The sequence below is a fragment of the Ranitomeya variabilis genome, chromosome 4 (assembly GCF_051348905.1).
Source record: "Ranitomeya variabilis isolate aRanVar5 chromosome 4, aRanVar5.hap1, whole genome shotgun sequence".
Lineage (NCBI taxonomy): Eukaryota > Metazoa > Chordata > Amphibia > Anura > Dendrobatidae > Ranitomeya > Ranitomeya variabilis.
Genome location: NC_135235.1, coordinates 225,613,966 through 225,635,216, shown reverse-complemented (window position 1 = coordinate 225,635,216; position 21,251 = coordinate 225,613,966). Strand labels below are relative to the sequence as shown.

Genomic DNA, 21,251 nt, shown 5'->3' with positions numbered 1-21,251 from the left:
CAATGGGATGTGTTTAAAAAAATGTTGCTGTGCTGAGAAAATCTTATAAATGTGCTCCTGCCAGTGCACTGTGTAATGGTCGTATTTGACCATATAGGGACATGGTGTGATCTTACCACATCTCCTGGGCAGGGGAGGTAGCAAAAGAGAGTATACAGACAGGACAGCTCGGGATCACAGCTGATTCTTTCTTTGATGTAAAACATGACTAAAAACAGGAAGTACGATATATTATACATCTTTTATGTCCTGTAATTTTTTTTATTAATATTTCAATAGACTATTTTTTTATCTATTCTGTGTAAATTGATTTAATTTTGCATCTTTAAATCCATTGTTTAATTAAATAAATAAATAAATAGCAGATCATTTTATGGAGGGTTGTACCTCCAAAATACACATTCAAGCTTCTGGTGTAATTTTTCCCATGTCATTGTATTGAAAATTAGGTGGTCAAATCAAAAGAAGTCAACGAAGTAGAAGATAACTGCTATCAACAATTATTATTCAGAAGAAATACACAGATTTGTAGAATACATAGTATATCTATAATATAACGCTGGGAGCGTCACTCTGTCCGAAGCCTCTATAGACTGCGCAAGCGCAAGCGCCGGCGCAGTCTGGACCGCACAGAGCGACGCTCCCAGGAGATCGCGGTATGCGTAAGCGCTGAACGCACACCGCGATCTCCACCGGACAAGCAGGGACGAGCCAGGAGGCGGAGGGTGAGTATACTTACCTGACCCGTTCCACCGACGCGCTTCCGGGCTGTGACTGTCCCCCTGCTCCCGGAATCGGCGCCTGCGCAGTCCGCGCTTTCCGGCGCCATTTTCTTGAAGACACATTGCAGTGTCTTCAAGAAAATGGCGCCGGAAAGCGCGGACTGCGCAGGCGCCGACTCCGGGAGCAGGACCAAGAAAATGGCCGCACCCAGCACAGCCGCCGCGCCCAGCACAGCCCCGCACAGCCGCCCACAGCAACGCACAGCCGCCGCACCCAGCACAGCCGACCATAGCCGTCCACAGCCACGCACAGCCGCCGCACCCAGCACAGCTGCCCACAGCCACGCACAGCCACCCATAGCCACGCACAGCCGCCGCACCCAGCACAGCCGACCACAGCCACGCACAGCCGCCGCACCCAGCACAGTCGCCCACAGCCACGCACAGCCGCCCACAGCCACGCACAGCCGCCGCACCCAGCACAGCCGCCCACAGCCACGCACAGCCGCCGCACCCAGCACAGCCACGCACAGCCGCCGCACCCAGCACAGCCGCCCACAGCCACGCACAACCGCTGCACCCAGCACAGCCACCCACAGCCGCCGCACCCAGCACAGCCGCCGCACCCAGCACATCCGCCCACAGCCACGCACAACCGCTGCACCCAGCACAGCCACCCACAGCCGCCGCACCCAGCACAGCCGCCGCACCCAGCACAGCCGCCGCACCCAGCACAGCCACGCACAGCCGCCACAGCCACGCACAGCCTCCGCACCCAGCACAGCCACGCACAGCCGCCCACAGCCACGCACAGCCGCCTACAGCCACGGACAGCCGCCGCACCCAGCACAGCCACCGCACCCAGCACAGCCGCCGCACCCAGCACAGCCGCCCACAGTGACGCACAGCCACCCATAGCCACGCACAGCCGCCGCACCCAGCACAGCCGCCGCACCCAGCACATCCGCCCACAGCCACGCACAACCGCTGCACCCAGCACAGCCACCCACAGCCGCCGCACCCAGCACAGCCACCGCACCCAGCACAGCCGCCGCACCCAGCACAGCCACGCACAGCCGCCACAGCCACGCACAGCCTCCGCACCCAGCACAGCCACGCACAGCCACGCACAGCCGCCTACAGCCACGGACAGCCGCCGCACCCAGCACAGCCACCGCACCCAGCACAGCCGCCGCACCCAGCACAGCCGCCCACAGCCACGCACAGCCACCCATAGCCACGCACAGCCGCCGCACCCAGCACAGCCGACCACAGCCACGCACAGCCGCCGCACCCAGCACAGCCGCCCACAGCCACGCACAGCTGCCCACAGCCACGCACAGCCGCCGCACCCAGCACAGCCGCCCACAGCCACGCACAGCCGCCGCACCCAGCACAGCCGACCACAGCCATGCACAGCCGCCGCACCCAGCACAGCCGCCGACAGCCATGCACAGCCACCCATAGCCACGCACAGCCGCCGCACCCAGCACAGCCGACCACAGCCGCCGCACCCAGCACAGCCACGCACAGCCGCCGCACCCAGCACAGCCACCCACAGCCGCCGCACCCAGCACATCCGCCGCACCCAGCACAGCCATGCACAGCCGCCACAGCCACGCACAGCCGCCGCACCCAGCACAGCCTCCCACAGCCGCCCACAGCCACGCACAGCCGCCCACAGCCACGGACAGCCGCCGCACCCAGCACAGCCGCCGCACCCAGCACAGCCACGCACAGCCGCCGCACCCAGCACAGCCGCCCACAGCCACGCACAACCGCTGCACCCAGCACAGCCACCCACAGCCGCCGCACCCAGCACAGCCGCCGCACCCAGCACATCCGCCCACAGCCACGCACAACCGCTGCACCCAGCACAGCCACCCACAGCCGCCGCACCCAGCACAGCCGCCGCACCCAGCACAGCCGCCGCACCCAGCACAGCCGCCGCACCCAGCACAGCCGCCGCACCCAGCACAGCCACGCACAGCCGCCACAGCCACGCACAGCCTCCGCACCCAGCACAGCCACGCACAGCCGCCCACAGCCACGCACAGCCGCCTACAGCCACGGACAGCCGCCGCACCCAGCACAGCCACCGCACCCAGCACAGCCGCCGCACCCAGCACAGCCGCCCACAGCCACGCACAGCCGCCGCACCCAGCACAGCCACGCACAGCCTCCCACAGCCACGCACAGCCGCCTACAGCCACGCACAGCCGCTGCACCCAGCACAGCCACTGCACCCAGCACAGCCACCGCACCCAGCACAGCCACCGCACCCAGCACAGCCACCGCACCCAGCACAGCCGTCCACAGCTGCCGCACCCAGCACAGCCGCCCGCACCCAGCACAGCCACGTCACATACAGCCGCCCGCACTCAGCACAGCCACATACAGCCGCCCGCACTCAGCACAGCCGCCCGCACTCAGCACAGCCGCCCGCACTGATGGGGGCGCAGGATGGAGCAGCACGTGATAGGATGGGGGCGCAGGATGGGAGCACATGACAGGATGGGGATGAGGATGGAGCAGCACATGACACGGTGGAGTGGCACATGACAGGATGGGGGCGCAGGATGGAGCAGCACATGACACGGTGGAGCAGCACATGACAGGATGGGGGCGCAGGATGGAGCAGCACATGACACGGTGGAGCAGCACATGACAGGATGGGGATGCAGGATGGAGCAGCACATGACACGGTGGAGCAGCACATGACAGGATGGGGGCGCAGGATGGAGCAGCACATGACACGGTGGAGCAGCACATGACAGGATGGGGGCGCAGGATGGAGCAGCATATGACAGGATGGGAGCAGCACATACCAGGATGGAGACCATATTCCAATATAAATGCTCGCCACCCGGGCGTAGAACGGGTTCAATAGCTAGTAGTATATATCAGATATTGCTCCAGGTTGTATACATACGTAGTACAGGTATCTCGGTCAGGGTCGATTCTCCTCTTCCTACATGGTTTATTGCAGTACAGGAATATGGCTCCTCGTCCTGGGTCACATTCCTCACTGTGATCTCCCATCCTCTGTAGGGTAATATAGTTTTGTCTTTCCCTTGGTACCATTCATACTCATATACATCAGACTTGGAGAAGCTTTTGCATCTTAAAGTCACATCACTTCCTTCCATTAATTCACCCATGTTGATGACAGTGATAGTCACATTTTTGGGGGCATCTGTGAAAAGAAAATATTTGAATGTTTAAAAGAATTAAAAGAAGAGTTTCACTGCCTCTCTGTGACCAGCATCACGTATGCGGTAAACACCTAAAGGATGTGTCACCCAGTGATGGCTGCTGGTAGAACTTTTTTTCTAATTTTAAGGATCACTATGATTAATTTTTTAACCAGTAGTTAAAGAGAACCTGTCAGCAGGATTTTGCTAAGTAAACTACGGACACTGTAATTTTAGCAGTATTATACTGATTAAATGATACATGTCAAGAAATCTGTCTTGGGGTTCTTGTGTAATCAGTGTTAGAAGTTTTCAACTAATGAGATGCTCATGCTCTGGAGCGGGACTGTAGGCAGAGTCTTATCTTCATGCTCTAAGCCAGAGAGAGCAAAGAAAGACCTCACTACAGACCACCCCAAAGCATAGACATGTTCCTCATCATAGAGACAGACTGTTTGTGCTTTGGGGTGCCTTGTGGGTGGCAGGTCTTTCTTTGGTTTCTCTGGCTTAGAGCAGGAAGTTGAGACTCTGCCTACGCTCTAGCCCTGATGCACACTTAAATTAGTTATTATTGGTGTCACAAATACCACAGGTCTACAAAAAAATATTTTTTGTAATCATTGCAGGTGACTTTGTACTTTTCTGAATCATCTTTTTGTCCTATTTCCCATATTTATACATTTTTCTGTTTTACCGCTTTATGACAATAAACACTTTTTTATAGAAAAATAATTGTTTTTTCATCGCTTTATTCTGAGAGCTATAACTTTTTTAAATTTTTGCAGGACAAGATGACGTGTTCATTGCTATCACTTTTATTGCGATTTGACTATTTGATCGCTTTTTATTCTACTTTTTGTTTGGCGGCATGATGAAAAAGCAAAGGTTTTTGCTCTGGTTTTTTTTTAGCTTTTTTTTACGATGTACACTGAAGGAGTTAACAAGTGTGACAGTTTTATAGGTCGTCTCGTTCCGGATGCAGCAATACCAAATATGTGTACTTTTTTGTTTTTACAAAAATATATGTATTTATTGGTTTAATATTTTCTTTTTTTATTTATTTTGTGATTTTTTTTTAAGAGTTTTAAACCATTTGTAACTTTTTTTTAACTTTTTTACTTAGTCCTTATATAGGACTTCAATTTTTATTTGTTTGATCACTGGACTCATACAATGCAATACACCGCCCGCTCATAAACGTTGGCGCTGTACGGAGCCCAACAAGGGCCGACATTTATGTACAGTGGGCGGTCTTGAAGCGGATAAGGAATGAAAAGAGCAAGATGGATGCTAAATTTGGTGCATTCAGTTTGTAAATTAATGTAAGATACAATGTTAATAGTACACAGCTGCATATAATACGTACAGTTGATGTTCAGCGTTCCTGATACCTCAGCTTTTCGTCCATTATGATACGTAGCCGTGCACTGGATAGTAGTCCCATCATCCACATATGAAGGAATATATGTAAGATTTGATGCTTCTCTCCAGGATCCTTCTGAAATCTCCACCGACTGATTTTGAGCTTGACCCGGCTTGTTCCATTGTAGTGAAGGAGGACTGGATCGGCACGTATGTACTATTGTACATCGTATGAGGGTGGCTTCTCCTTCAGTCATGATATTGGGTCCAAAAAGCTGAATTTCATTTGCACCTGTGGAATTTTAATTTAAGAATCAGATGCTATTATTCATTCCTGTTCATCCTGATCCTACCGGTACCATTGATTCCGGGGTCACAGTGCAGTTTACATGTTACTGCTGGAAGGGTTTGGATGTCATTTTTCTATTTAAACATCTTAGAATAAAGTTCTACTTTTTCTTCTGGACATTCAGCTGGAGGAGTTCTGTGGTAACTTAAAATGGCATCTTTATTGAGGGAACATGCACACAGTATGGACCTAGGTATTAGTCGGATCGTCTAAGATAGTGCAATCCAAAAAATTGGGCATCACAAGTGAAGTCTTGGAGATGGATGTGTGAGTTTTGGATTATGGAGGATGTTAGTCTTAGATCAGTTACAGAACGGAGAGCATAGGAAAGGTGATAGACAGATATGATGGAGGAGATGTAGGCCAGTATAGTACTGTGGAGGGTTTTGTGGGTGACAACGATGAGTTTGTGCTGTACTCTGTAGCCGATGGGTAAGCAGTGAAATGACTGCCACAAGGTGTAGCAGCTGGACAGGAATATAATCCTAACCCAAAAAAATGAACTGGAGTACAAGTTGGTACGAATGCAAAATAGGTGAATGCTAACACCGGCTGCTAAACAGACAAACCCAAGATAGAAACAAAATGGACACATACTTTACTATATGTAAGTAAAAGCAATAGTGCATATAAATAGCATAGGGTACTTAGTACACACATTTTATAAAATTAAAAAGCATAACACCATTTCACTATGACAAGGTGTACCCAAATTGGAATGGAAAATATATTTCTAGCTTCCGAACTCAGGACAGACTGGAGATGGAAAAGACGGAGACAGAAAAGTTTGGTAAGAGGGAGACTGATCAGTGGAATGTTGCAAGAGTCCAGAGGACAATGAATCAGAGCAACAGTAAGAGTTTTTGCTATTTCAAAGCTGAGAAAAGGTCGAATTCTGGAGATGTTTTCTCAGAAGTAGGTGACATGATTGAGTGAGTGATCGAATACTGGGAATAAAGGAAAGTTTTGGGTCAAATATGACCCCAAAACATGCTGCTGAGAGTTATGGTTGAACCATTCAAGGAAATTGCTATATTGGGTACATGTAATTTAGTAGAGAGAGGAAACATGAAAAGTTCAGTTTCAGTATGTCTTTGGAGCATGGAAGAAAATGCACCAAACACATCAATAACATACATAACTATTGTAGATATTATCTGTGTTGGGATTTAATCCCAAGACCCAAACACAGTCTAAAAGGAAAGTTTTTATCTGTCTTTTTCTTATCCCCTCTTAACCAATGTATGGCCACAGGCCACATCAAAGTTGCATGTGCTGGGAAACTAGGAGACTGTAAAAGCAAAATTATGCAATCGCATCTTTAGTGAAGTATATGGGCAATGTGGTAAGTGAGAATTGGGAGACCCTAATTTACATTAAAGGGGAAGATCCTAAAGCTGAAATTTATGGCATATCTTGTAAATGTTAAGTGCATGAGTAAACAAAGACAGTGTCAGGCCATGTGCACACGTTCAGTATTTTTCGCGTTTTTTTCGCGTTTTTTCGTTATAAAAACGTGATAAAAACGTGAAAAAACCGCTTACATATGCCTCCCATTATTTTCAGTGTATTCCGCATTTTTTGTGCAAATGTAGCCTTTTTTTCCGCGAAAAAATTGCATTGCGGAAAAAAAAGCAACATGTTCATTAAAATGCGGAATTGCAGGGGATTCCGCACACCTAGGAGTCCATTGATCTGCTTACTTCCCGCACGGGGCTGTGCCCACCATGCGGGAAGTAAGCAGATTATGTGCGGTTGGTACCCAGGGTGGAGAAGAGGAGACTCTCCTCCACGGACTGGGCACCATATAATTGGTAAAAAAAAAAAGAATTAAAATAAAAAATAGTCCTATACTCACCTGCGATGTCTTCCCGCCTCTCCACTGCACGCTGTCGCTTCGGTTCCTGTAGCTGGTGTGCGGTGAAGGACCTGCCGATGACGTCGCCGTCTTGTGATTGGTCGAGACCGGTCATGTGACCGCTCACGTGACCGCGACGTCATGGAAGGTCCTGCGCGCACACACCATCTATACGGAACGGACGCCGGTGAGGAGATCAGCTGTCTGCGGGTGAGTATAAGCATTTTTTTTATTTTTTTTATTATTTTTAAACATTCTATCTTTTACTATAGATGCTGCAAAAGCAGCATCTATAGTAAAAAGTTGGTCACACTTGTCAAATGCTATGTTTGACAAGTGTGACCAACTTGTCAGTCAGTTTTCCAAGAGATGCTACAGATCGCTTGGAAAACTTTAGCATTCTGCAAGCTAATTACGCTTGCAGAATGCTAAAAAAAACGCGAAAAAAAACCGGAAAAAAAACGCAAAAAAAAAATGCGGATTTCTTGCAGAAAATTTCCGGTTTTCTTCAGGAAATTTCTGCAAGAAATCTGGACGTGTGCACATACCCTCACACACAGTGTAGGACAGATTAAGTGTAACACAAAGGGATAAGGGGAAGGTGGCCCAACACTAGGGAAGCAGGGAGTGGAGATCCCTAGGCAGATCTAACATCATCCTGTCTGCCTTAAGAGACCCTAAATTGGTTCCACACCTATGGCCGAGCAGGATACCTAGTCCTTGACACACCCTAGCGATAAGCCCTGCTTGCGGAAGGAAGAGGTCAATGCTGGTTGAATCCCACTAACACTAAAGACAGCTAGCATATGCAAAACAAGGGGAAACTTAGCTTGAGTAGACTCAGAGAGAAACACTGTCGTCCTTCAAACTCCAAAGAGGATGCTATCCAAGTGCTGCAGCTCCAAGCCTCAACAGGGAAGTGCAAATAGAAAATATCACCTACATCTCCAAACAGGAAGTTGGGAGTTATAAACATCCAGATCCAGGTGTGACCATTAGAGCCGTGGGAGGTGGCATCAAAAGGACCAGGCAGAAGTCTGCAAAGCAAACTGCTGAGACCCTCTGCAGCCAGATGCAGTGCAATGGTCTGCAGCCTCTGACACATCCTTGAGAAACGGTTGCCATTGAGCTAAATTTACATAAAGCTATTAGCAAAAATATGAATTAAAAATAGAGATGGGTGAACTTGAACAGTAAAGTTCAGCATTCATACTGAACACCTGCTATTCGGGCACGGACGCCGAACACGGACTTCACCAGGAAGTCCGTGATACTGTTCAGGTTTGGCTCCCAGAGCACTGGGTGTTTATCATGCTGTCATGTGCCTGACAGCACGGCGAACACCTCTTCTGATCGTCAGTAAAAACATTACTTCCAGTCAGACAGCTGCAGTTCCCACACTGTCAAATGACAGCGTGAGCCCGCAGTTGTGATCGGATGTATAAAATTTACCTCCGGTCACTGGTGTCAGCTGATGGGACTACTGCTTACATCAGCAGATGCCTGCTGCCGCTAATTACTTCGAAAGTAATAGGATGCTGATGGGAGTATTCATCAGCCGGTGCCTGCCCTATAAATAAGTAATTTAAAAACAAAACCAGCTTGGGTTCCCCTATATTTTTGATAACCAGCCAGGCAAAACTCACAACTGGGGACTGCAACCTTCAACTGTCCGCTTCAGCAAGGCTGGTTATCAAGAATAGAGGGTTCCCCACGCTGATTTTTTTTAATTATTTCAATAAATCATTTTTAAAAATGGCATGGTATCCCCCCATTTTTGACAACCAGACTTGCTAAAGCAGATAGCTGGGGGCTGATATTCTCAGGCAAGTAAGGGACCATGGGCATTGCCCCCTCAGCCTAAAAATAGCTGCCCACAGCTGCCCAGAAAAGGCACATCTATTAGATTTGCCGGCTCTTCCAACATACCCTGTAGTGCTGGCAAGTGGGATTCATATTTGTGAGGTTAATGTCCCCTTTGTATTGTCCAGTGACATCAAACCCACAGATTAGTAATGGTGAGGCGTCTATCAGACACCCATCCATTACTAATCCTATAGTTATATTGGAAATAAAGACACAGCCAGAATAAAGTCTTCTATTAGAAATAAAACAAATCAGAGAATCAATTTTTATTTAAAAATAGCAACACAGCTATACTCACCTAACGCCTATTCCACTGAAGCCCTCGTCTCCTGTAACAAAACTAAAATTAAAAAACAACAATATCCCTCACCTGTCAGTCGTTCTGTCCCACGCAGTGATCCATGTCTGGAGGATAAATAGTTTTCAACCTGGATGATGCTAAGTTGCGACCGTCAAGGCTATCTATCATGTATGTGGTCTTTTATTTACAACCTACCTAACTGAAACAGAACAGTTCAATGTGGTATTTACTGCTTTCCACCTCACCACTTATATGAATACACACACTAGCAGAAAATATTATAAAACCACATTTTATCATTGAATATAATGACACAACTAATCTGAAGATTTCCACTGGTTCTTGGTATTGGCCATTTTATGTACTTACCTATGAGCGAGAGATAAACATATTCTTTATGTTCATCAGCTGCATTTATTGTTATATCTTCTGCAATCCCAGGATAATAATGTTTGTCACCATCTTCTCTCCTCACAGGATCTATCCGCAGGGTGCAGCTGTTATCTCCTGGCACCAGTGAGGTCCGACCTTTATAACTTATCCTTATAGAAGAAGATGAATCCTTGGTGTTTAGGATCCGTATATAATCTCTTGAATGATATAAGTACCATACAGCGCTGGCCGGTCCTGATCTCCTGGCAGGATGATAAGTGCAAGGAATCTCCACACAGGAGCCAATCAGAGCAGTAATTCTAGAAGGGAACGTCCATCGCTGACATACAGAACCCAGATAGAAGCCTGGAAACAATGAGCAGAACATGAGGACGGAGTCACAGAATCTCATTATATCGGATTATTCTGTAATTATGAGAATATTTACCATGACAGATGAGGAGAAGATAAATCTGCTTCATAGGATCCATTCTGGATTGTGCTAATCAGTGACTAAAACAGAAAAAACAGGGATGGTACTTGGAAACTGTAAAATAGATACAAAAATGTGTTAATGTCATTAAAATAATAATAATAATAATAATAATAATTTTATTTATATAGTGCCAACATATTCCGCAGCGCTTTACAAATTATAGAGGGGAATTGTACAGACAATAGACATTATAGCATAACAGAAATCACAGTTCAAAATAGATACCAGGAGGAATGAGGGCCCTGCTCGTAAGCTTACAAACTATGAGGAAAAGGGGAGACACGAGAGGTGGATGGTAACAATTGCTTTAGTTATTTGGACCAGCCATAGTGTAAGGATTGAGTGTTCATGTAAAGCTGCATAAAATGATCAATCTTAATGCATTTACCCTCAAATGCTTTAACCCCTTTCTGCCAATAGTACGTCAGCTAGCAGATCCCCTGCTTTGAGGTGGGCTCCGGCGGTGAGCCCACCTGAAAGCCGCGACATGTCAGCTGTTATGTACAGCTGACATGTGCGCGCAATGAGCGCGGGCGGAATCGCGATCCGCCAGCGCACAGTAACTAGTTAAATGCCGCCGTCAAGTGCTGACAGTGGCATTTAACTAGCGCTCCCGGCCGCGCGGCCGGAGCTGCTCACACTGCTGACCCCAGTCACATGATCGGGGGTCAGCGGTGCATTGCCATAACAACCAGAGGTCTCGTTGAGACCTCTATGGTTGTTGATGGCCGATTGCTTTGAGCGCCACCCTGTGGTCGGCGTTCAAAGCACACCTGGATTTCTGCTACATAGAGGTGATCTGTACTTCACCTCTGTGTAGCAGAGCCGATCGAGTTGTGCATGCTTCTAACCTCCTATGGAGGCTATTGAAGCATGCCAAAATTAAAAAAAGTGTTTAAAAATATAAAAAAAATAAAAAATATATAAAAGTTTCACCCCCCTTTCGTCCCAATCAAAATAAAACAACTGAAAAAAAAACAAACATACACATATTTGGTATAGCCGCATACAGAATCGCCCGATCTATCAATAAAACAAAGGATTAACCTGACCGCTAAATGGCGTAGTGAGAAAAAAAATAAAAACGGCAAAATTACGTTTTTTTGTTCGCCGCGACATTGCATTAAAATGCAATAACGGGCGATCAAAAAAACGTATCTACACCAAAATGGTATCATTAAAAACGACAGATTGGCACGCAAAAAATAAGCCCTCACCTGACCCAAGATCACGAAAATTGGAGACGCTACGCATATCAGAAAATCGCGCAATTTTTCTTTTTTTTTTTTTGCAAACTTTGGAATTTTTTTCCACCACTTAGATAAAAAATAACCTAGACATGTTTGGTGTCTATGAACTCATAATGACCTGGAGAATCATAATGGCAGGTTAGTTTTAGCATTTGGTGAACCTAGCAAAAAAGCCAAACAAAAAACAATTGTGAGATTGCACTTTTTTTGCAATTTCATCACACTTGGAATTTTTTTCCAATTTTTTTTACACGGCATGGTAATACCAATGGTATCGTTCAAAAGTACATCTCGTCCCGCAAAAAATAAGCCCTGACATGGCCATATTGACAGAAAAATAAAAAAGTTATGGCTCTGGGAAGGAGGGGAGCGAAAAACGAAAACGAAAAAACGGAAAAAGCTCCGGGGGTGAAGGGGTTAAAGGGAATTGCCAATGTCCATAAATGCTATATGTTTGGAAACATAGGGTTAATCTACAAATTTAAATCCTGGGTGCAACTTTAAGAAAATGAACTTAATGAATGGAAGTGATTCCAGCCACGATTCATAATGAGCAGTGACTGTAACTGCTCCTTACACTCCCCAATGACTAAAAGTGAACGGCAACCGGAAGGCTATAAGTTCATTTTCTTCATGTATCCATTGCTTCAGTTAGGGTCAAAGTCTGTTAATTGTGACTAATGTACTGTACATGTTTTGTTTCCTGAAACATCAGGAAGTTAGAGCCTAAATAATCCCCTGTGGCCAATGGTGAAATTGTAAGATTCAGGTGATGTAGAAATAATGTAAATCTGATTTAAAATTATATGTAAATACCGTATTTTTCGGACTATAAGACGCACCTGATTATAAGACGCACCCCCCAAATTTGGTGAAGAAAAAGAGAAAAAAATAATTTTTTATGTTAAATGGGGGTCTGTCTTATAATGCCAGTGTCTGTCTTACAAATCATATGTCCCTCATCCTGCTATCTATATAACCCCCAACCTTGTGCTGGCACATGCCCCCTGTGCTGCTGTCAGGCACATGCCCCCCTGGTCACTATATGCCCCCCTGTACTGCTGGCAGACACATGCCCCCCCTGGGTCACTATATGCCCCCTTTGCTGCTGGCTGGCACATGCCCCTCCTGGGTCACTATATGCCCCCATGTGCTGGCAGGCACATGCCCCCGGTCACAATATGCCCCCTTGTGCTGGCAGGGACATGCTCCCCTGTGCTTCTGGCAGGCACATGCCCCCCAGTCACAATATGCCCCCCTGTGCTGCTGACAGGTACAGCCCCCGGTCACTATATGCCCCCCAGTGCTGCTGGCAGGTACAGGCCCCCCCGGTCACTATATGCCCCCTGTGCTGCTGGCAGACACGTGCCCCCCTGTGCTGCTGGCAGACACATGCCCCCCTGTGCTGCTGGCAGGCACATGCCCCCTGTGCTGCTGGCAGACAAATGCCCCTCCTGTGCTGCTGGCAGACACATGCCCCCCTGTGCTGCTGGCAGACACATGCCCCCTGTGCTGCTGGCAGACACATGCCCCCCTGTGCTGCTGACAGACACATGCCCCCCTGTGCTGCTAGCAGACACATGCCCCCCTATGCTGCTGGCAGACACATGCTCCCCTCTGCAGCTGGCAGACACATGCCCCCCTGTGCTGCTGGCAGGCACATCCCCCTGTGCTGCTGGCAGACACATGCCCCCCTGTGCTGCTGGCAGACACATGCCCCCCCTGTTCTGCTGGCAGACACATGCTTCTCCCCCTCTGCTGTGGCAGGCATATTCCACCCCCCTGCTGCTGGCAGACACATGCTTCCCCCCCTCTGCTGCTGGCAGGCACATGCCACCTCCCCTGCTGCTGGCAGACACATGCCCCCCTGTACTGCTGGCAGGCACATGCCCCCCCGTACTGCTGGCAGACACATCCCCCCCATGCTGCTGGTAGACACATGCCCCCCCTGTGCTGCTGATTGGCATATGCCCCCCCGTACTGCTGGCAGACACATGCCCCCTGTGCTGCTGGCAGGCACATGCCACCCCCCTGCTGCTGGCAGGCACATGCTTCCACCGCTGCTGCAGGCAGGCACATGCCCCCCCCCCCGTGCTGCTGGCAGACACATCCCCCTCATGTTTTGCTGGCAGGCACATGATAAAATAGCAAACACTTAACTCACCTTTCACTGATGGCTCCGTGCTCACAGCTCCTTGGTTGCGCTTCCTGTTTCCCAGGCATTTGATCATGTGACCTGGGCACACAGTGATGTCATCACTGTGCTGTGCCGATCACATGATCGGATGTCAGCACAGACACAGGAAGCAACCGAGGAGCTGTGAGCACGGAGCCATCAGGGAAAGGTGAGCTATGTGTTTGTTATTTTATCATGTGCCTGCCCGCAGCACAGGGAGGGGGAAGCATGTGCCTGCCAGCAGCATAGGGGTGGGCATATAAGAATGACCGGGGGCCATATCCATGATGGGAGTGGGGGGGAGAGTGCAGGCACATGTAATATTCGCTGCTCAACTCAGCACAGGTTCAGCATCGAGGTGATGGACAGCAGGTGCAGTGAATATTACATGAGGCTAATGAGCGGGAGCACAGAACCTCCTGCTCTCTCAGCAGCCCGCAAGCAGCCCACCCCAGCCCCCTGACACCATTCCAGAGCCTCCCCCCTCCTCTACAGCACAGCACAGCACACAGATTCGGATTATAAGACGCACCCCCCACTTTCCACAAAAATTTTGGGGAACAAAAGTGCATCTTATAGTCCGAAAAATACGGTATACATTTAACAAATAACATTTTTAAAACCTTTTCGTCAAATATTCGTGAATCTTCTCCACTGCACATTTTAAAGTTTTATATAGCTTGCAACCTGTTGAAAGTAACTCACTTCCTCAATATGTATTTGTTCTCAAATATGTATTCGGGTTCCAATCTCTTTTTTCTCAGCCATCTCTTCCCTTTACTTCTTAGATCATTGGTGTTTTGTCCTCTTCCTTTAATATGCCTAAAATTGTCTCCATCCTTATATACACTCACTAAGAAAATATTTAACAAAAAAAATAGACAAACTCTAAAGAATTCAAGGTCTTATAGTTGTTGGTCTTATATCATGGAAGCATTTGATGATGACCTCCCTCTTGCCTTTTATCATTAATCCTTAACAAAGTTTTTCCTGTTATCCCAAAGAGTTTTAAAGGGAAACTGTCACCCCATTTTTGGCCTATAAGCTGTGGACACAGCCATCAGGGGCGTATCTAGAGGATTCTGTAATGCTGTAAATAAGCCCCGGATGTATCCTGAAAGATAGGAAAATTAAGTTATATTATAGTCACCCAGGGGCGGTCCCGGTGCAGTCCGGTCTGATGGGCATCGCAGGTCCGGGTCCGGCGCCTCCCATTTTCATATGATGACGTTGTCTTCTTTGCTTGCTGTCGTGGCTCCTGCGCAGGCGTACTTTATCTGCCCTGTTGAGGGCAGATCAAAGTACTGCAGTGCACAGGCGCCGTAAAGGTCAGAGAGGCCCAGCGCCTGCACACTGCAGTACTTTGCTCTGTCCTCAACAGGGCAGATAAAGTACACCTGCGCAGGAGCCACGGCAGGAAGACAAGAAGAGGATGTCATCGTATGAAAATGGGAGGCACCACTCCAGACCGCGATGCCCATTTGACCAGACTGCAGCGGGATCACCCCTGGATGAGTATAATATAACTTGTTTTTCTTCTCTTTCAGGTTACATCAGGGGCTTATCTACAGAATTTCAGAATGCTGTAGATAAGCCCCTGATGACGGTGGCCGCAGCTTATAGGCGAAAAATGGGGTGACAGATTCCCTTTAATATCCTTCTTAGGTCTCTAAATGTAATTGCTCAAAATTCAAGGTCTTAAACATTGTCTCCTGAAATAAGAAAATGTGTGCACTCAAAAAACTCTTTCTCTTACGTAACCTGCAATCAAATCTTTTACAGACTAAGGCCCCAAACCCTTTGTCTTACACAGTGCACTATGCACCAAAAAAGCAATAAAAAGTAATGTTTTCACCATTTTGCATTTTGTGTTTTAGAAAAGTTAACAGAAATAAAATTAAATTAAATTATGCATCCTTTTGTATACCAAGTTGTGTGAAAAAGTGTATGCCCCCTTCCTTATTTCATATTCAGCATATACAGTCAAATGTGATGCGTTTCACGTGTGCTGAAGACGAAATGTGCCAAATGTGTCAAACATGTTTCAAGAAGGCTAGTGCTCAAGCTGAAAAGTGTTACCTTTGACTTTATATGCTGAAGAACATGAAATAAATTCTGCAAATTTATGTTTCTAAGTAAGTGCAGTATTTATCGTGCTGTTTGATGTGGGACGCCATCCCTAGACATGAGCACCATTTACTAAAGAGTGCCACTTGGAAATGATTTATATATACAGTGCCTTGCGAAAGTATTCGGGTCCCTGGAACTTTTCAACCTTTTCCCACATATCATGCTTCAAACATAAAGATACCAAATGCAAATTTTTGGTGAAGAATCATCAACAAGTGGAACACAATTGTGAAGTTGAACGAAATGTATTGGTTATTTTAAGTTTTTGTGGAAATTCAAAAACTTAAAAGTGGGGCGTGCAAAATTATTCGGCCCCTTTAGCTTAATACTTTGTTGCGCCACCTTTTGATGCGATTACAAGTCGCTTGGGGCATGTCTCTATCAGTTTTGTACATCGAGAGACTGAAATTCTTGCCCATTTCTCCTTGGCAAACAGCTCGAGCTCAGTGAGGTTTGATGGAGATCGTTTGTGAACAGCAGTTTTCAGCTCTTTCCACAGATTCTCGATTGGATTGAGGTCTGGACTCTGACTTGGCCATTCTAACACCTGGATACATTTATTTCTGAACCATTCCATTGTAGATTTTGCTTTATGTTTGGGATCATTGTTGGAAGACAAATCTCCATCCCAGTCTCACGTTTTTTCAGACTCAAACAGGCTTTCTTCAAGAATGGTCCTGTATTTGGCTTCATCCATCTTCCCATCAATTTTAACCATCTTCCCTGTCCCTGCTGAAGCAAAGCAGGCCCAGACCATGATGTTGCCACCACCATGTTTGACAGTGGGGATGGTGTGTTTAGGGTGATGAGCTGTCTTGCCTTTACGCCAAACATATCATTTAGCATTGTTGCCAAAAAGTTTGCTTTTTATTTCATCTGGCCAGAGCACCTTCTTCCACATGTTTGGTGTGTCTCCCAGGTGGCTTGTTGCAAACTTTAAATGACATTTTTTATGGATATCTTTGAGAAATGGCTTTCTTCTTGCCACTCTTCCATAAAGGCCAGATTTGTGCAGTGTACGACTGATTGTTGTCCTATGGACAGACTGTCCCACCTCAGCTGTAGATCTCTACAGTTCATCCAGAGTGATCATGGGCCTCTTGGCTGCATCTCTGATCAGTCTTCTCCTTGTTTGAGATGAAAGTGTAGAGGGACGGCCGGGTCTTGGTAGATTTGCAGTGGTATGATACTCCTTCCATGTCAATATGGTCGCTTGCACAGTGCTCCTTGGGATGGTCAAAGTTTTGGAAATCATTTTGTATCCAAATCTGGTTTTAAACTTCTCCACAACAGTATCACAGACCTGCCTGTTGTGTTCCTTGGTCTTCATGATACACTCTGTGCTTCAAACAGAACCCTGAGACTATCACAGAGCAGGTGCATTTATACGGAGACTTGATTACACACAGGTGGATTATATTTATCATCATTAGGCATTTAGGACAACATTGGCTCATTCAGAGATCCACAATGAACTTCTGGAGTGATTTTGCTGCACTGAAAGTAAAGGGGCCAAATAATATTGCACGCCCCACTTTTCAGTTTTTGAATTTAAACAAAAATATAAAATAACCAATAAATTTCGTTCAACTTCATAATTGTGTTCCACTTGTTGTTGATTCTTCACCAAAAATTTACATTTGGTATCTTTATGTTTGAAGCATGATATGTGGGAAAAAGTTGAAAAGTTCCAGGGGGCTGAATACTTTCGCAAGGCACTGTATATACCAGTATATTACACCTGTGAATACTAATACTATTAATCTCGCATCAAAAATGGTAGCAGTTTAGTCTTTGGTCACTAACAGTGTCTCTACCTCCCAAATACAAGGTCCAATATTTAAAACTTGGCAAAGTTAACTGGAAACAAAAAGCCTGAAAATAATTACTGAATATACATGTGTATAAGCTGAGATTTTCAGCACAATTTTTTAGTGCTGAAAACGCACCCCCCCTTCAGCTTATACACGTGTCATGGTCCAAAAAGCCAGCGGGGGAGGGGGCGGCAGAGCAGCGAGTGACAGGAGCCGGCGGCTGTGGCACAATGACAGCTGCAGCTGCAGCCACAGGCTAACAGAAGAGATCATACTCACCCTTCCTGCATCTCCATTCCTGCATCTCCGCGGTCCCCGCACTGGTGGCTCTCCTCTCCTGTGCTGAAAGGTTACGTGGTACTGCTCATTAAGGTAATGCATATGGACGCATCTCCACTCCCATAGGTGTGGAGCGCATATTCATTACCTTAATGAGTAGTACCACGTGACCGCTGAGCAGAGGAGAGGAGAGCCGCTGACATTGGACAAAGGAGATGCAGGGAAGGAGATACAGGCGTGAGGAGCGTGATTATGATGGGGAGGGGGGGGCAATGTGAGCAGTGGTGGATTATAATAAGGTCAATCTGGGTGGTAGCCCAGGGCCCAGTGGTGTGGGGGGGCCCTGGGCTACCGCCCAAATTGACCTCAGGGCCGCCATCAGGGCAATACTGCCCTGACTGGCGTATGGGGCCCGATGGGCAGAGGGGGCCCACATTGGGTCCCATCTCATCTGCTCACCGGGCTCCTACTGGCAGGCTAAACCAGGCCCTTAGCAGCACTGCGGCAGTTTAACGCTATTGACGTGCGGGCCCGAGCCCGCACATCAATAGTTAACAGCCACCTGCTTATCAGAGGCTGACAGCTGACGTCAGCCGTAGTGTGCACGTCGCTGGCGTCTGACGTCATTGTCAGTCACTGGTGAGTGCACGCTTCAGCTGCATGGAGGGAGCTTTGCCACAGGAGCATGGCCAGGTAAGAAATTTTTTTATTGAGAGCGGCGATCCGGGGGTCCCGGGGCAGACTGTGAGACATGAGGACAGAATGCTGGACATGGGGGACAGAATCCTGGACACAGGAGGAAAATGCTGGACACGGGGGTAGAATGCTGGACACGGGCAGAATGCTGGACACGGGGCTGAATGCTGGACATGGGGGCAGACTGTGAGACACGAGGGCAGAATGCTGGACATGGGGACAGAATGCTGGACACGGGGCAGAATGCTGGATGCAGGGGACAGAATGCTGGACATGGGGACAGAATGCTGGACACGGGGGCGGAATGCTGGACATGGGGACAGAATGCTGGACATGGGGACAGAATGCTGGACACTGGGGCAGAATGCTGAACACGGGGGGCAGAATGCTGGACGCAGGGACAGAATGCTGGAACCGGGGGGTGGAATGCTGGACATGGGGACAGAATGCTGGATATGGGGACAGAATGCTGGACCCTGGGGCAGAATGCTGAACACGGGGGCAGAATGCTGGATGCGGGGACAGAATGCTGGACACGGGGGCAGAATGCTGGACATGGGGGAAGAATGCTGGACATTGGGGCAGAATGCTGAATATGGGGGCAGAATGCGAGACACAGGGGGCAGAATTGAGATACAGGGCATGATTGGAGACACAGGGGGCAGGATGAAAGACATGGGGGCATGACTGGAGAAACTGGGGGCATGACTGGAGACACTGGGGGCAGGATTGGAGACAGATGGGCAGGATTGGAGACAGATGGGGCAGAATGGAGAGACAGGGGCATGATTGGAGACACAAGGCAGGATTGCAGACATGGGGGCATGAATGGAGACATAGAGGGTAGAATGGAGATATGGGCATGGTTGGAGACACAGGGCAGGATGAAAGACATGGTGGAATGTTTGGCGACACTGGGGGCAGGATTGGAGACAGATGGGGCAGGGTTGGAGACAGATGGGGCAGAATGGAGACACAGGGGGTATGATTGGAGACATAGGGGGCAGAATGGAGATACAGGCATGATTGGAGACGTGGCAGGATGAAAGACATTGGGGCATGATTGGAGACACTGGGGGCAGGATTGGAGACAGATGTGGCAGGGTTGGAGACAGATGGGGCAGAATGGAGACACAGGGGTATGATTGGAGACATGGGGCAGGATTGCAGACATGGGGGCATGATTGGAGACATAGGGGCTAGAATGGAGATACGGGCATGATTGGAGACACAGGGCAGGATGAAAGACATGGGGGCATGATTGGAGACACTGGGGGCAGGATTGGGGACAGATGGGGCAGGATCATGGGGCAGGATGGATACGATGGAGACTGATGGGGCAGGATGGGGAGATCATATGGGGCAGGATGGATACTCATTAGGGCAGGATGGGAGAACATATGGCTGACGCCAGGAATGAGACACACGGGGGCTAGGATGGCGAATATTATTACCATAGGGGCTAATTAAGGGATATTATTACTGCAGTGATGTATTTATTTTATTTTTTGAGTACACTGTTTTAAATAGAGGGGCGGTCCTGTTACTGTGTAGAGTGATACTATGTCGCCTTTTTTTCTTCATGTGGTATAATGTAGAAGTTGGGAAAAATTAAGTAATGTGTTCTGCAATCGGAGCTTGAGATAACTGTGTTATTTCCTGCAGAGACAAGTCCTGGCTGGAAGAAGTGATGGCAATCTGTGCTGAATGAAAGATGAAAAACAAAGATGAAGGAATTCACCTAGAGACGTCACTGGTGAGTCAGTGTGTTACCTATACTAGGTCCTGTGTATAATTTCACAAGTGATCACTGTGTTACCTATACAATATATACAGAGCTCCTATGTATAATATCACCAGTGATCACTGTATTACCTGTACACAGACACTGCATACTAAGTACAGATCTCCTGTGTATAATGGCACTTATGGTGATAGTATTTTTTTTATTACTGATCAGTATTGTAGTATTCAGTCACTATATGGTGGTAATATGTGGTCTGGACATGGTGTTGCGGTATTTGTCCCTTGTATGTGCTATTTGGTCACTTCGTGGTGGTAATATGTGGTCTGGTCATGGTGTGGTGGTGTTTGTTCCTTGTATGTGACATTATTCAGTCACTGGTGGTAGTATGTGGTCTGGTCATGGTGCGGTGGTATTTGTTCCTTGTATGTGATATTATTTCATCACTATGGTGGTAATATGTGGTCTGGACATGGTGTAGCGGTATTTGTTCCTTGTATGTAATATTATTGGTCATTTTAAAAATTGAAAAATAAATAAAAATATACCTAAATTGTATTGCATATTATAACAAATATTTAATAGGTTAGAGTCGAGTAGGGCCCGGCCAAAAGTGTCTACCGTGTTATGGTGGCGGCTTCA

At 47.7% G+C, this 21,251-nt stretch overlaps 1 protein-coding gene across 5 annotated transcripts in view; it reads right to left on the bottom strand.

The window, feature by feature from the left end:
- Positions 1-21,251, bottom strand: part of LOC143770456 (B-cell receptor CD22-like) — a 42,735-nt gene that overhangs the window by 12,650 nt on the left and 8,834 nt on the right. For 3 of the 5 annotated variants that reach the window (XM_077260090.1, XM_077260093.1, XM_077260094.1), the window contains exons 1-5: positions 13,935-13,988; positions 10,473-10,571; positions 10,022-10,390; positions 5,283-5,570; positions 3,655-3,918 (exon numbers count right to left, since the gene is read on the bottom strand). In XM_077260090.1, the coding sequence (XP_077116205.1) occupies positions 3,655-3,918; positions 5,283-5,570; positions 10,022-10,390; positions 10,473-10,515 (964 nt within the window). In that variant the 5' untranslated portion in view covers positions 10,516-10,571; positions 13,935-13,988. Of the gene's footprint in view, positions 1-3,654; positions 3,919-5,282; positions 5,571-10,021; positions 10,391-10,472; positions 10,931-13,934; positions 13,989-21,251 lie in introns of those variants that run through there. The other 2 variants (XM_077260091.1, XM_077260092.1) reach the window with 2 other exon arrangements.